The sequence below is a fragment of the Caretta caretta genome, chromosome 4, assembly GCF_965140235.1.
Source record: "Caretta caretta isolate rCarCar2 chromosome 4, rCarCar1.hap1, whole genome shotgun sequence".
NCBI lineage: Eukaryota > Metazoa > Chordata > Testudines > Cheloniidae > Caretta > Caretta caretta.
In genome coordinates, this window is record NC_134209.1 from 48,923,234 (window position 1) to 48,937,670 (window position 14,437).

The window sequence follows — 14,437 nt, forward strand, 5'->3', positions numbered from 1 at the left end:
TTGTGTGCTCAGGACCTGCCTTGCAGGATCACACCTTATATTATTCTCAAAGTTTGTCAGTGAAATCCAATTAAACAATAATCACATATTCCTACAGCAAAATTTCATTCTGGTATCTTCACGGTGGATTTTGACTCCCACACTGTTCTCTCTCCATACACAGGACTCCCACACAAAGATTTTTGACCCACACCTTTTACAGGTTCTGTCTGGCTGAGAATATTTTCTGAATTGTGATCACTAGGCAATGAGCACTATCCCCCATGCCTAATAGAAAGCTAAACAGGTGTTCAAACCATTAACTGCAGTTTTTTTCAGTTCACAGTGTAAGAACGAGTTACCCTTCTGCATGTGATCCACTAAAAAAGAATCTTTTAATAAATATGAAGGTTATAATATGAATAATACACACAAAGAGCTGGAAATCTTTCCTTATTTTTCATGTCTGAAGTGATTTAAATGGAAGACCAATATTCTGCTCTCAGTTACATCAGTGTAAATCTGGAGTCACTCCTTTGACTTCTACAAAGTAATTTGAGAGACAGGGTGGGTGAGGTAATCTCTTTTATTAGACCAACTTCTCTTGGTCAGAGAAGTTTTTGTTTATACAGAGCTCTCCAGGTCTCACTGGATGGTGATGGCACTCAGCATCTTGCAAGCTCAAAAACTGTAAGCTCAAAAGCTTGTCACACCCACCAACAGAAATATGTCCAATACACAGTATTACCTCACCCACCTTGTCTCTCTAGTACCCTGGGACTGACATGGCTACAGTCACACTGTATACAAGAAGAAAAGGAGTACCTGTGGCACCTTAGAGACTAAAAAATGTATTTGAGCATAAGCTTTTGTGAGCTACAGCTCACTTCATCCTTAGCTGTAGCTCACGAAACCTTATGCTCAAATAAATTTGTAAGTTTCTAAGGTGCCACAAATACTCCTTTTCTTTTTGCGAATACAGACTAACTTGGCTGCTACTCTGAAACTGTATACAAGGAAGTAATTCCTAATTTACACTGATGTGAGAGAAGAATTTGTGTAGAGCTTAGTCCTCAGCTGCAGCCAATCTATGCTTGGCACAGGTGGTGGGAGGGAACAAAGGTGGTTTTCTCTCAACTTTATGCTTCCCTGGACCTGGTTTAACATCCAGCATAACTTAAAGCCCTGGCTGCACCTAACTGCAATGGGCCCCATGTGGTTAAGCTAGAGGATTCCTCTGTGCCATTTAAATTGGCTTTGTGGTTCCTTTCCACTGCCAGAATGACATAAAGAGGAAGCACCTGACCCATAGATTTTAAGGTACAGTGCATTTCTTGCCTTTTTTTTTTTTTTAATATAAATATGTATGTTTTTCTCCTGTGAGATCAGATTTTTCACTTTCTTTTCTTTTTCTAGCAATCATCATAATATACCTAGTTTTGAATCTATTGCCATAAACCTCCCAAAGGTACTTCACCTTTATTACTGTTCCCGGATGCTTTCTTGCCAAGGTAGTCGCAAATCACGCCAGCATCTTCACTGTGACGGCAGTTGTGTGTTCCAATATCCTGTTTTATGCAGTCTGTCAGGGATCTCTCACTTCCTGTACATTTCACATTATCCACATGGATTGGTCCTTTCCCTTCCCCAAAATATGCCATAGTCCTTGCTCTAGCTGAGCCTCTGCAAGCAGAACACCGTTGTTTAATTAAAATGTTGTAAGCATTGTCCTACATTTGCCTAAACTGAAATATATAGAAGAGGATGTGAGTAGGGTACTAAGGATGAAGACTTTAAGGTTTTATTCCAAGTTCTGTTTCTAGTTCACTGCAGAACTTTGAACAAGTCACTTACTTTCTCATTGCCTCGATTAACTTATCTATACACTAGAATAATAACTGACTAACTTTGGAGGATTCATTTGTTTGTAAAATGCTTTTGTATCCTTAGCTAAAAAGCTCTATGAAAAGGAAAAGGATTTTTATATTGTAATAGCATGAAACAAAAACCCACGCTAATTTTTTTTTCCATAATCTGTTTAATCCTTGTCTAAACTCAGCATCTGTGTACACTAAAAATAATTTATTTGTGTTACGATCCTTTCCGAAAACTAAACCGGTTAAATAAGGAAGGAGACCTACAGTTTACTGGGAACTATGTCTTCAAGTATACGATACATTAATGGCAACTATGAATATAAATCATGGCAGCATGGCACAGAAAATCACTAATAGTATATACAGAATATAACCTTCAAACTGAAGCCCCTTGTACTTTTGTTTTAGATGTAAAATAATAATACAATTAGAGAAAGAGATAAATTTCATTGTTGTAATAATACTTTTGCAAAGAGTAAAATTCAGAGTTGGATCTTTTCCAGACCAGGCCATGTCCCATACTAATAACTAGTAAGGAGCTGCTATGCTGTCTTTGTGCCACCAGAGGTAGGTAGTTTATCTATCTATCTATCAATTTAGCCAAGCTTTAATCAAAATATTAGAGACTACAGTGATGGGCATTACAGATATCCTTAGATTAGATGGAGTTCGTCAACTTTATCCCGGGTGTAACTCCATTGAAATCAATGGAGTTACACCAAAGATTAATTTAGCTTCATAAAGGGCCCATTTCTACAAAGTGCTTCAGTAGCAGTTGAGGGCATGCAAAATCTTGAAGTATTGGGCCCTAAATCTGTAATCACCACTAAAAAACTTGTGTGAAGCCCATTTTGAAATATGAGTTCTTTCATAGGATGTCCAAATCCTGAACTTGGGATGATGAAAACATCATTTAGGTATGTGAGACAGACATTTATATGGATAGGTGTCAGGCCAAGTATCCATTTGTGGGATTTAAGACATCTTATTAGGGTTTGAAAGTCTGATCCTTACAGATTATGTGCAATACAGTAGCATTTCACTAATAACTATGGAAGGCCCATTGTAAATGACTGAATTTTGCAAATTAGCCAGTGAGTGAACAATAAAAAAGCAAGAATAATTCATCTCAGCATCCACTTTGTTCATTTAAGTGACAGATATAGTTTATTTTTAATTACTTATGATAAAGCTTCACAGTATTAGTAAATGTTCTGTAGTGTATTGTGTACAAGTCTATGAAGTATTAGTGATCTAAGACATCCCTGCTGGCTTTGCTGAGAAGTGGGTGAGCACACAAGAACACTCTGTGTGAGTGAGAGAATTACAGGTTTGCAGATTAGTAAAATGCAAGTTAGTGTTGTTTTGTTGAAATACAATGTACTGAAAGAAAAGGAGTACTTGTGGCACCTTAGAGACTAACCAATTTATTTGAGCATAAGCTTTCGTGAGCTACAGCTCACTTCGTAGCTCACGAAAGCTTATGCTCAAATAAATTGGTTAGTCTCTAAGGTGCCACAAGTACTCCTTTTCTTTTTGCGAATACAGACTAACACGGCTGTTACTCTGAAACAATGTACTGAGTGCTACAGAGCTGTAGGGTGTTGTTATATTATACCATGTGCATATATTTTCAACTAATCTACACGGCAATACAAAATCCTTGGCACGGAGTCTCAGAGCCCGGGTCAGCTGACTCAGGCTTGGGCTAATGGGCTGTTTAATTGCAGTTCAAGACGCTTGGGCTGGTACCCTGGCTCTAGGGCCTTGCAAGGTGGGAATGTCCCAGAGCTCAGGCTACAGCCTAAGCCAGAACATCTACACCAGAATTAAACAGCCCCCCAGCCTGAGCCCAGGAGCCCACATCAGCTGGCATGGGCCAGCTGCAGGTTTTCAATTGCAGTATAGACATACCCTTCCCTGAGGCCTACCCCCATTCACGGGATTTCAGAGCCTGGGCTCCTGCTGGAGCCCAAACGTCTACACTGCAATTTTTAACCCCACAGCCTGAGCCCTGTGAGCCCGAGTCAGCTGACCTGGGCCAGCCATGGCAGTGCTGCTGGTCTTTTACTGCAGTGTAGACATAACCTAAGGCTACATTTTGAAAAGTAGGACATTAGTATGTGTCCAAAGGGATAACTGCATGTCCAGTGAGAAGCATGAGTGATCTCTTTGGTCACTGGATTACAGACCTAAAAGTGGCAATTCTTCAACAAAACATCTTCAGAAACAGACTCCAACGAGAGACTGCTGAATTGGAATTAATTTGCAAACTGGATACAATTAACTTAGGCTTGAATAAAGACTGGGAGTGGATGTGTCATTCCACAAAGTAAAACTATTTCCCCACGTTTATTCCCCCTACCACCTCCACTGTTCCTCACACGTTCTTGTCAACTGCTGGAAATGGCCCACCTTGATTATCACTACAAAAGGTTCCACCCCCACCCCTCCCCGCTCTCCTGCTGGTAATAGCTCACCTTACCTGGTCACTCCTGTTACAGGGTGTATGGTAACACCCATTGTTTCATGTTCTCTGTGTATATAAATCTCCCCACTGTATTTTCCACTGCATGCATCCGATGAAGTGAGCTGTAGGTCATGAAAGCTTATGCTCAAGTAAATTTGTTAGTCTCTAAGGTGCCACAAGTACTCCTTTTCTTTTTGTGGATACAGACTAACAGAGCTGCTACTCTGAAACCTGCTATCATTTACGCAGATTTAAGCAGGGTGTGTAGGTCACCTAGTTAATAGTGTCTGGTGCAGAGCAGAAGGGGAAGGAACAGCCATGTTTGGATACTGAATCAGCTAATAAACACTGTCCCCCCTCAATCTCCCTCTTAAGGATTTCTTTTGGAGACAGTGAGTCAGGGATTTTCAAAGGAGCCTAAGGGGGTTAGGCACCCAAATTACACTGAAATACAAGTTGCCATTTGCATATATATTTTCCTTATTTACACACACACCCCCACCCCTGTGGAAAATGCACATGTAAATACTAAATATATATATATATGTGTGTGTGTGTGTGCGCACATTTTTGCACCTGAATATAGTGTTTAAAAAACTGTCCTTTCTATCAATTGTCCATACTGCTGTGCTCCAGACAGCATTAGTAGAGTGACCTCCAGCCTCTGTCTTCAGTCAGAGAGCAATAGCTGAAGGCTGAAAAAACAAAATATGATAAAAAATTAATGCTTTTATATTTAAAACAAAAAGCAACAAAACACCACACCGGGATTGCTGTTGCACTTAGGGTATGTCTACACTGCGTCTGGGAAGGTGCTTTGTGGCATGGGTAGATGGACACACGATAGTTCCGCTTGAGCTAGTGCGCTAAAAATAGTGGGGTATAGGCAGTGGCTCAGGCTAGCAGCAGGAGTACAAGCCCACCCATCCCCCAAGAAACCTAAAATGGTTCAGTACAGAAATATAAAAGGAAAAAAAATCTGATCTCTATTACACTAGTGTAAATCCAGAGAAACTGAAACCAAAATTTGTTCCATAGTGTAGACTGGGAGTATAACCATGCATTGAAAGTGAATTACAAAGCTTTTGCTAAAATACATTTTGCTATTAAGATCCCAATACATTAATCAAATATATGGTAGGCTTAACCATTAGAAATAAACATTAAAATTAAATATTTTAAACTGTTTCTCATTCATTATCAAGCTGGTATGTAAAAGAAAAACAGATAAAAAGCAGGGATCTGTACTCCAATATGGTAGACTAGACCCACCAAGCGCATAGGCGCACAGTGGTATATACTGATGTTCCAGTTAATGAATACCTTACAAGGACAAAAACCTGTCCTCCCACATAGAAAATCTACATGGAAAAGGTTGAATGGAAGTTTCTGCTACATTACCAAAACTGTTTTTCAGTACATAAATGAAAAAAATAAAAAATTAAATGAAAAATGAAAAAATACCCTTATCTTCATTTCGTATATGTTTGTATATTCATAACCCAGTTCTTCCAGAAAAGGGCTCCAAATATCTTAGAATTTTCATCATGCCAATTAACTTGCTCAACAAGCATAAGAGTTTCTAAAACATCTCTCTTCTATCCTTTTCCCCCCATCCATAAAATTACTCTACTTGCTAGTCTTTGTCAGACATTAAGTAATGCTTCACGAAAGGTGCATGTTCTTTCAGTTTTAAGTGTGTTTTGATTAGCCACCATTAATTTTTTTTTTTATTTCACAACTGCTTTTCCTGTTAGGAGGATGGCTTTCTAATGTTCTTCAGATTGTTTTTCTGCTACTAACATTAATCTACAAGTATGCAAGCTGGCTTAATAACAGATCTTTAAGAGTACTATTAATTGGGGTCTAGACATCTTGCCAACTTGGGTTTCCAGATTCAACTTCAGAAACAAATCTTAATTAAAAGGTTATTAATGTTACAAAGCAGTATTTTGTAAAATACACAGTTCACAGTTCCTTGTTAACCCTGGGAGCAATATATACAGTACAACTATTAATTCATTTGTTTTACTCTCTGTTGTACAAGTCTGCATTTTAAGGAAATCTCCACTCCCCTGCTGGCCTGAGTCAAAAATATGTACGTATGATTTACAGGCTTCACATTTTCCAGAAAAAAAAAAGTAAAGTCAGACACCCTAAGTTTCCCAGTAGCAGTGCTGTAAGTGTAAATCACAGTTATGTAAGTGGAAAATAATACCTCAGTATGAACTTTTAGTTCCATGGTCATTCTTAATGAAAACTGATGTCAGCTTCAGTATTTAGCTCTTTGCCAACATTTTCCAGAAAAAGACTAGTTTTTGTCTCTAAAAAGCAGCACTCAGAGAGCCCAATTTTCAAACGTAGGTGTGTAAATAGAAGATCCTAACCTTGTAATGAGACACTCAAATCAGCACTCAGACTGAAGTCTGAATCAGAGCAAACAAATACATGCAGTAAAATCCTCAGACCTGATTGTTCTCACATACATGGCTGCACATAAGAGCAAAGTCAAGCTCCTGGAGTGTACCTGTCACCATTTACTGAACAAGCAAGGAATAAGGAAACAGCCCTCAGCGCAGACTTCCAAGTATGCTGGCTGACTCCCCCAATTATCAGAATCCCCATATATCCAAGATTTGTACTCTGCCCCAAGTCCTTCACTTGGTATGTACCCTACTATATTATCCTCCTTTATTCTGAACCCCTGTAATGACAGGATATAAATTGAGAATCCAACTATCTGTCTTTGAAATGGCTTAAAAATGGAATGTGGGGATGAGTGAGTGGGTTTGGTGCGTCTGTGACAGAAATATGAAAAGTCTGTGTGTCTGAGGAGGCTGAGGAAGAAGCAGACTAAATGACTCAGTAGGAAATAATACAAATCTATAAGGTTCTTTAGCTTGGAAGTTATTTGAAAAAAAACCACTTAAAGCAAAACAGCCTTTTCTGGACTATTTTCAGATCTTATTAGCACTACTATTTATAAGTCTGTCCTTGGCCATCACACCTACCTTGATTCCTAGTGCCCCAACAAGAAATGTCTAATGAGCAGTGGAAGGCTGATTTGAGTGGCTTTGTTCACCACTGGCATAGAAAAGTTGCAATTTTTTTAATTAAATATTTTTCCTGTTAGCTCTGTTATTTTATTTCAGCAGGCTTATTCAAGTTATTATCATGTACCCTGCAGCCAGCTCCTTTTATGATCCCTTCAAATCTCACAAACTAAGCAGGGTCAGGCCAGGTCAGTAAATGAACAAAAAACCTCTCAGTGCTGTTGATTCAGTGGCTACCACTCTTACCTCTGAGTCAGTACTAAAGCAATGCCCATGTCTGGTGGCACTGGGCAGTGTGCTGCTGAAGTTGCTATCTTTTGAACTAGATAGATAACCAAGTTAGTCATTAAAACCACTTAAGACTTCACAACTATTTGAGGTCATTCAAGATCACAACACATAGATATTAATAAAACCACAGTTTATAAAAACTACTTGTGATCAATAAACAATTACATTGAGCTCTTTGCATGAGTAAGATCATTGTCCCTAATTAGGGTGACCAGATAGCAAGTGTAAAAATAAGGATAGGGGGTGGAGGGTAATAGGTGCCTATATAAGAAAAAGCCCCCAAAATCGGGACTGTCCCTATAAAATCGGGACATCTGGTCACCCTATCCCGAATAGTCTGGCCAAATTCAAAGCTGGTTTTATTGTCTTGACCATAAGTAATTCTTTTCTGTAGTTTCACTGGGAAACACATTCTGTACTGCCTTTCCTTTTCTAACATGTAACGTTACACTGATCTGTTAAATATTACCCTTTGTTTCACCCCAAACATGGCTACATTTCAGGTGACAGATAAATTATGTCCATGTGCATCAGTTTAAAATCTTTCGAGATTAAAGGTGTTATATAAATTAAGATAATTGTCATTTATCACCAAAACCCAGAAACAATAATTAAAATAAAAATAAAATAAAAAAGCCAAAGAATCTCGAAGGTTCACAGATACAGAAAATCATTTCTGTTAACATGAATGGTCATTAACTCTACTACTCAACTCTAGGCTACACCCCAGTGCATTCTTTTAAATATTAATTTTCTTCTTGTTTCCATTATCTTTCCATTCCTGAAGGATGTGGCAAATCATTTCCTTGAACTTCGTTAGTGCTTTAGGAAGACTGGAAACCAAGCTCAGTTACAATCAAAGAAGTAAGGTTAAAATAGTTCAGAGCAGGAAAGAATATTGAGCAGATATGTTGAGCCTAATTCTCTTCTCAGTTACATCGGTGCAACTCACAGAAGTTGAGTGTAAATGAGAATTTGGCCTATTGTGCGTAGATAATATGAATAGCCACATAAATAACAAGTTAAATATCGTATTTAAACAGCAGCTTAGTCATTTTAAAATATTTGGTTTCATTAAACAGATTTTTCAATAACTGGTTTTAACCTACACTTCAGTTGTTAGCTGAGCTTAGTAAAGACAATTATGCTTTGGCATTACTGCCCTTTTTCTGAGGCATATTAGCTTCCTTATGAAGAAGTAGTAAAATTGTAGCAGGCTTTACTTTTGTATATTTCAAGGATAGAAGAGTAAAAGTATACTAAGCAGACAAGTATTACCTAGTCAGGTAATACTCAGTTGCACAAACTTTATGCAGTCAGATATGGTAATCAGATAACTTGAAGAATAGTTGAAGGATTTTTCTTACTTGTAGCCAAGCTGTCGACAGACCACAGCTGCATCCTTATCAGACCATCCATCATCACAAATTGTGCCCCACTGGCCATTGATAAAAATCTCCACACGTCCTTCTTTCTTATTCTCACCATCCATCAGCCTGATGGGAGGACCTAGGAATAAGTTACACAACAGTAGAAACAAAAACTATTATTTTAGGTCATTTCATCACATTCCAAGGATAGGGTCAACTGACACTTATGTTCAACAAGATTTCTACTTTAATGATATCATCTGTTAAAGTATTCATGTATTTTGTCATGGCAGGCAGCATGAAGCATTTTATACACATTACAACAAATCATGAAGCACCACTGTACTCCTTATGCTTTAAACTGTAGGGTTCATCGGTTTCTTCCATTACATATAAATATGTAACACAGCTTATAACTTGACTGGAACTTACACAGCCCAGTTCTTTCCCCAACCGTAGAGAACAATCTGATTGATTCTTGTGTTACGAGACTACACCCACATGATACCCATTTGAGCAGACCATATTCTTCATAGAGGACTTTTACAGGAGGATTTAGCTAAACCTCACCGATAAATACAATCACTCATACAAACCACCCCCACCAAGCTCACCCTACAGCCCAGCAACAAATGTACTAGCCCATGTTACTACACATGCATTACTTATACAAAGTACTCTCCAGCATGTTGACTAGTATACTCTGAAGTATTATCATCATGAAAACTAATACATTTGTCCAACTGAATAAAGTATATTCAGTTATAGATTTTCCTTGGCCTTTTTTAAATTATGTTTGTTCATTTACTCTCATTCAGAAAATTTGATAATACAAAATCAATCAGTCTCCCAGTTATTGATATGAATTACTGAGATTTTTACTAATTATGTTCTCTTACCCAAAGGCCAATTGTATATATTATTATACTAGCTGAGTATTTAGACTGCAAGTTTCAAAAAAACTGTGTCATAAAAAGCCCTAAGGGTATAATTCTCATTTACACAAATGCTCTTTTTCAACTCTTGGGTAGTGCAAGGGCCTTAAAGTAGGCATAAATTCAATTTGAGGCCCCTTTACTCTGTGTAAATGAGAATCATCTCCTAAATCTTTTTGTATGTAGTACTTGATATATCCCTAATATTTTCCATTGGAGTTCTTTCCAATAATTGGACAAGTTATTGTTCCTCCTCACTCTCCCACAAATTGAAGACAACTTAGCTAGAAAGCCAGTGAAAATTACTGCCTACCCAAGAGGGAGAGCAAATAATGGGCCAGATTTTGCTCTTAGTAAAACTAGTGTTAATTTGGCATTAGTCATTGGGCTAAATTCACCCAGAGTTATCTTATTAAAAGTGAAAAAGCTTTAAAACTGAATTATTTTTAGCATAAAAATGTTTTTCACTTCAATTTTTTTTTATTATTTACACAGTTTACCATATATTTCCTTTTTGCAATTAACTTAGGCTGCACAATTACATTTATTGCTCAGTTTCTCTTAATTTCTAGTCAGTTACATTTTTTGGGTCTTCTATACTAAAACCTTTTTGTTGTTGTTATTGGTTCCTCACCACTCTATGGGAAACATTTAAATTCATAACTCAAATTTGTTAAGTGTAATAAAAAATGAATTACAAATTAATATCTGCAGAGCATTCTTTTTTTAACAAAAATCTGGTTTGTGTCTTAAACCAATTGTCTGTCTCCCTTTAATGTTTATATTTAAAAATACTCTTTCTTATACTCTTCCTCCACTGAATTCCTTTTTAGAGGAAATATTTAATACTTTCTCAAATGTTAAGAAACAAATAGTAGCAATATAGCCTTTGTCTTCAGTCAAACCAGAAACATTACAGCAAATCTCAGTCTCCTCTTTATTCTTCTGTTGTAATAAAGTGTGCTATTCTGGCAGAACATGATTTTAGTGTAAATTATACTCATATTATCCAGATAGGGATAGAAGATTTTAGCAATAAAATATATGTATTTTATTGTTACCTCATCTTGGTAATGCAAATGAGTCTAGATGTGTGGAATTAATATGACTTTCAGGTGAACTGAGGGGGATACGAGAATGTTACCCTATGGATATATTTAACTGAACTGAATCTTGTTCAGCTAGGATTATGTTGTATAGTGTCTCAAATGCAGCAGCGTAAATAGTTTGTATCTGTGCAGACAGCCGCCGTGATTTGAATGCCTGTTATCTGGGGGATGAGAGGGTTTATTTCTAGCAAACACACTGTAGCAGTCTCACCCATACGTAATCATTGGTTGTATGATACCACAAGAATAATAATTATTTGTGGAGTTTGGGGAGCAGGAGGTTTTGAAGGGAAGAGAGGAAGGAAGAGAGAAGAAAAAGACTGAAGATGTGGAAAAGTGTAGTAAAATACTGTATTATTGCAAGCTGAGATAGCACTTTAAAGCAGTAAATCCATGTTTTAGTTTCACAAGGCAAACTTTCAGGCTGGGATTTTCAAAGGAACCTCAGGGAGTTAGGCACCCAAATCCCTTTAGAATTCACTGGGAGCTGGAGACCTAACTTCCTTAGGGTCCTTTGAAAATCCAAGATTCGACAACTACTACAATATACTTGGGTAAACTTTTAAAAATATGGGCAACAATTTTACAAAATATGTATCTAAATATAAGCTCCTACATCCATATGTAGCCAACTAAATAAGTAACCTCGTTTTCAAAAGTATTGAGCAATGATACTGTAGTTCCCAAGACAGTCAATGTGTGACATTTTTGATAGCCAGATTACTTATGGATTTCGGCACTTATATTTAGGCATACATTTTTAAAAATCTTGACCATAATATTTTACGTTTCTTCTCTTTAATGCAACTTAACTATATTTCACATCAGAAAACAACTTCTGTGTTTGTACAGTGCCTTGCACAAAAGGGTCCTGGTCCATGACTGTGTCTCCTAGGCTCTTCTGTAATACAAGTGACTGATAATGATAATTAATAATACAGACGTAATTCCATGTTTCTAATAAGTTTCACTGTCTATCTCTGAATGCCCTCTATTTCTCCAATCTCTGTTTTTCAGATGGGGTGCAAGAACCTAAGTCCACAGGGAGGTTTACTAATGATTTATCATTCTTTCAGTTCATTACAACTTGCAGAGTACTAAGTGCAACTCAGTATACCATCAGGAGGGGCTCACTAGGACTAAAAACCCATCCAGACACAGATTTAGGTTTCATTGGCTCTGGATTCACTGCATTACAGATTAACGTTGTTTCTTTATGCCCTGAATATTTATGTTCCCATGTGCAACCTTAACAGCTCCATGTGCTCTTCAAAGGGAAAGCTTTCTCTCCCCCTTCACATACACATATGCCTACCTCTGACTGATTAACAGCTTAACTACGTACAGGCAGCAGAATAAGTGGAGATTCAAATTTGTAGCATCTTTAAAGAGGCTGCATTCTGCTTGAATCTTTAGGCAGAGGAATGCTGACATTTATTAGTTACAAAGAATGCCTTACCCAGTGAGAATCTATGGCTGTCATTATCTGTGTGACAGGTTATTCTGACATCCTCCTGATGGTTGCAATCATGCTTTCCCCACTCTCTCTTTGAGCACTGAAGAATGGTTGATTCTTTTCCTGAGCAGCTGACATCATCCAACCAGATAGGCCTAGTCCTCTCTTCTAAGTAGCTTTCTGATGCACTTTTTCCATACCTGTGTAACAAATATGTATGCATAATTTATGAGCAATACTGCACAGGGGATATGATACTTCAGCACCAAAGAGGAAATTATTCTTTGTGAGTGGATAAAACCAACTGCTCTCAAGCACAAAGAGAATAAATAGGCAAATTTAGCTCTGGCAAAAGAAAGTTCAGCTGCCATTTGGACATTTATTTGGAGATGCCACAATCCTGGAAGTTCGATAGCAGAATTCCTTTCTGTTGTATCATGAATAATGGATTATGACTTCAGACAGTGAATAAATGAAACAAGAGAAAGGCAATGTACATAGTAAAAGAAATTCCATTTGTAACCTGACACAATAGGAAATGTGATGCAGAGGAAATATATGACATTGGAATGAGAGTTTTGTAAAAGATGTATTTTAAAAAATTGCGTTCCAGAGCATGGCTGTTAATTTTTTTGAGCTAGATACAGAAATACCTATACCATGGGTAAGCCTAAGTGACTTTAATGGGAGTTCCATGGGCAAAAGACTGGCAGAATCAGACTTTTGGTTTAGCATGGTGAAGCAGCTTCTCTTTCCAGAATGTGCATGTTTGGCCTCAGCCAGCAAGTAGGATGATAGAAAGGAACTTGGTGCATGTCTAGGGACTTCTCCATCTCAGACTGAAATCTCAGACTGAGACAAAAAGTTTCTGATCTTTCTGTTAAGAGGCCACAAATGTCTAAAAGAGACTGGAGGAAGAGAGGATGGAGTTTGATGGATTTCAGCTCAGTTCTTTTGCACATAGCACATATTTCAAAAATTCAGAGGCCCAATTCTCCTCTTCCAAGGTAAAAGTGATTCTCACTGACATTGAGAATGGGAGTTACTGGTATCCTGCAGAGAAGAATCGGGGTCCATGAGTGCAATGTGTCTCCATGAAACACATCAGTTGTAGGTGGAGGTTTATAACTTCAGTAATATCAAGTTATGGCTGAACTATGAAGTTCTTTTAATCTCAAGGATGAATTTTCCTCACATCCCATCCTGAAAATGACCAGTAAGAATTCTCCCAAAAGGCCTGACCAAAGCCCAGTGAAGGCAATGAGAGTCCTCCCCTTGATTTCTTCCTCTACTCATTTGACAGCATAAACAGATCAAACTGACTCAGAGCAGCACTGTGTTAATGTTCTTCCAAATCTGAGAACAACCAGCATCGTAAATCATTTAGGAAATTACTTTGTGGTTTTTGTTCAGTGTTCTGTTTCTTATTGCAGTGTGGTATACAAAGCTTTTCACAATACAAAACTGATGCTCGTGAGATTATTAGGGAAAAAAGGCAACACAGCACATCTAATAGTTTGCAGAGTACAGACAGTATTTTGCAAAGGTTTATCACTACTGCTAAACCAAGTGTTTAGTTGTCTCATATAAAAGGATCTTACTTAAATCCAAGCTGCCGACAAACCACCTGTGTATTCATCTCAGTCCACCCGTCATCACAGACTGTGCCCCACTGCCCGCTGTAATGTACCTCCAGACGTCCTTCATGACTGCCTTTCCCACCTGCTAGTCTTATTGCACCATCTGTGGCATTAGCAAGTAAGAAAAAGCAAGAATCAGTTCTGCTTAAGATGCAGTTATCTTGTCATTCCCCAAGAAAAGTAAAAACAAAATTTACAGTATTGGTTCAGACCACACGGCTACCATGTCTGGCAATAATGTTTGAACAGAAGGTGGA

General features: G+C 37.8%; 1 protein-coding gene across 1 annotated transcript in view; it reads right to left on the reverse strand.

Moving 5' to 3' along the window:
• PRSS12 (serine protease 12) overlaps positions 1-14,437 on the reverse strand; it is a 63,455-nt gene that overhangs the window by 18,637 nt on the left and 30,381 nt on the right. Inside the window, exons 6-9 of the mRNA XM_048847428.2 lie at positions 14,142-14,283; positions 12,544-12,740; positions 9,038-9,179; positions 1,457-1,662 (exon numbers count right to left, since the gene is read on the reverse strand). Of these exons, the coding sequence (XP_048703385.2) occupies positions 1,457-1,662; positions 9,038-9,179; positions 12,544-12,740; positions 14,142-14,283 (687 nt within the window). The remainder of the gene's footprint in view (positions 1-1,456; positions 1,663-9,037; positions 9,180-12,543; positions 12,741-14,141; positions 14,284-14,437) is intronic.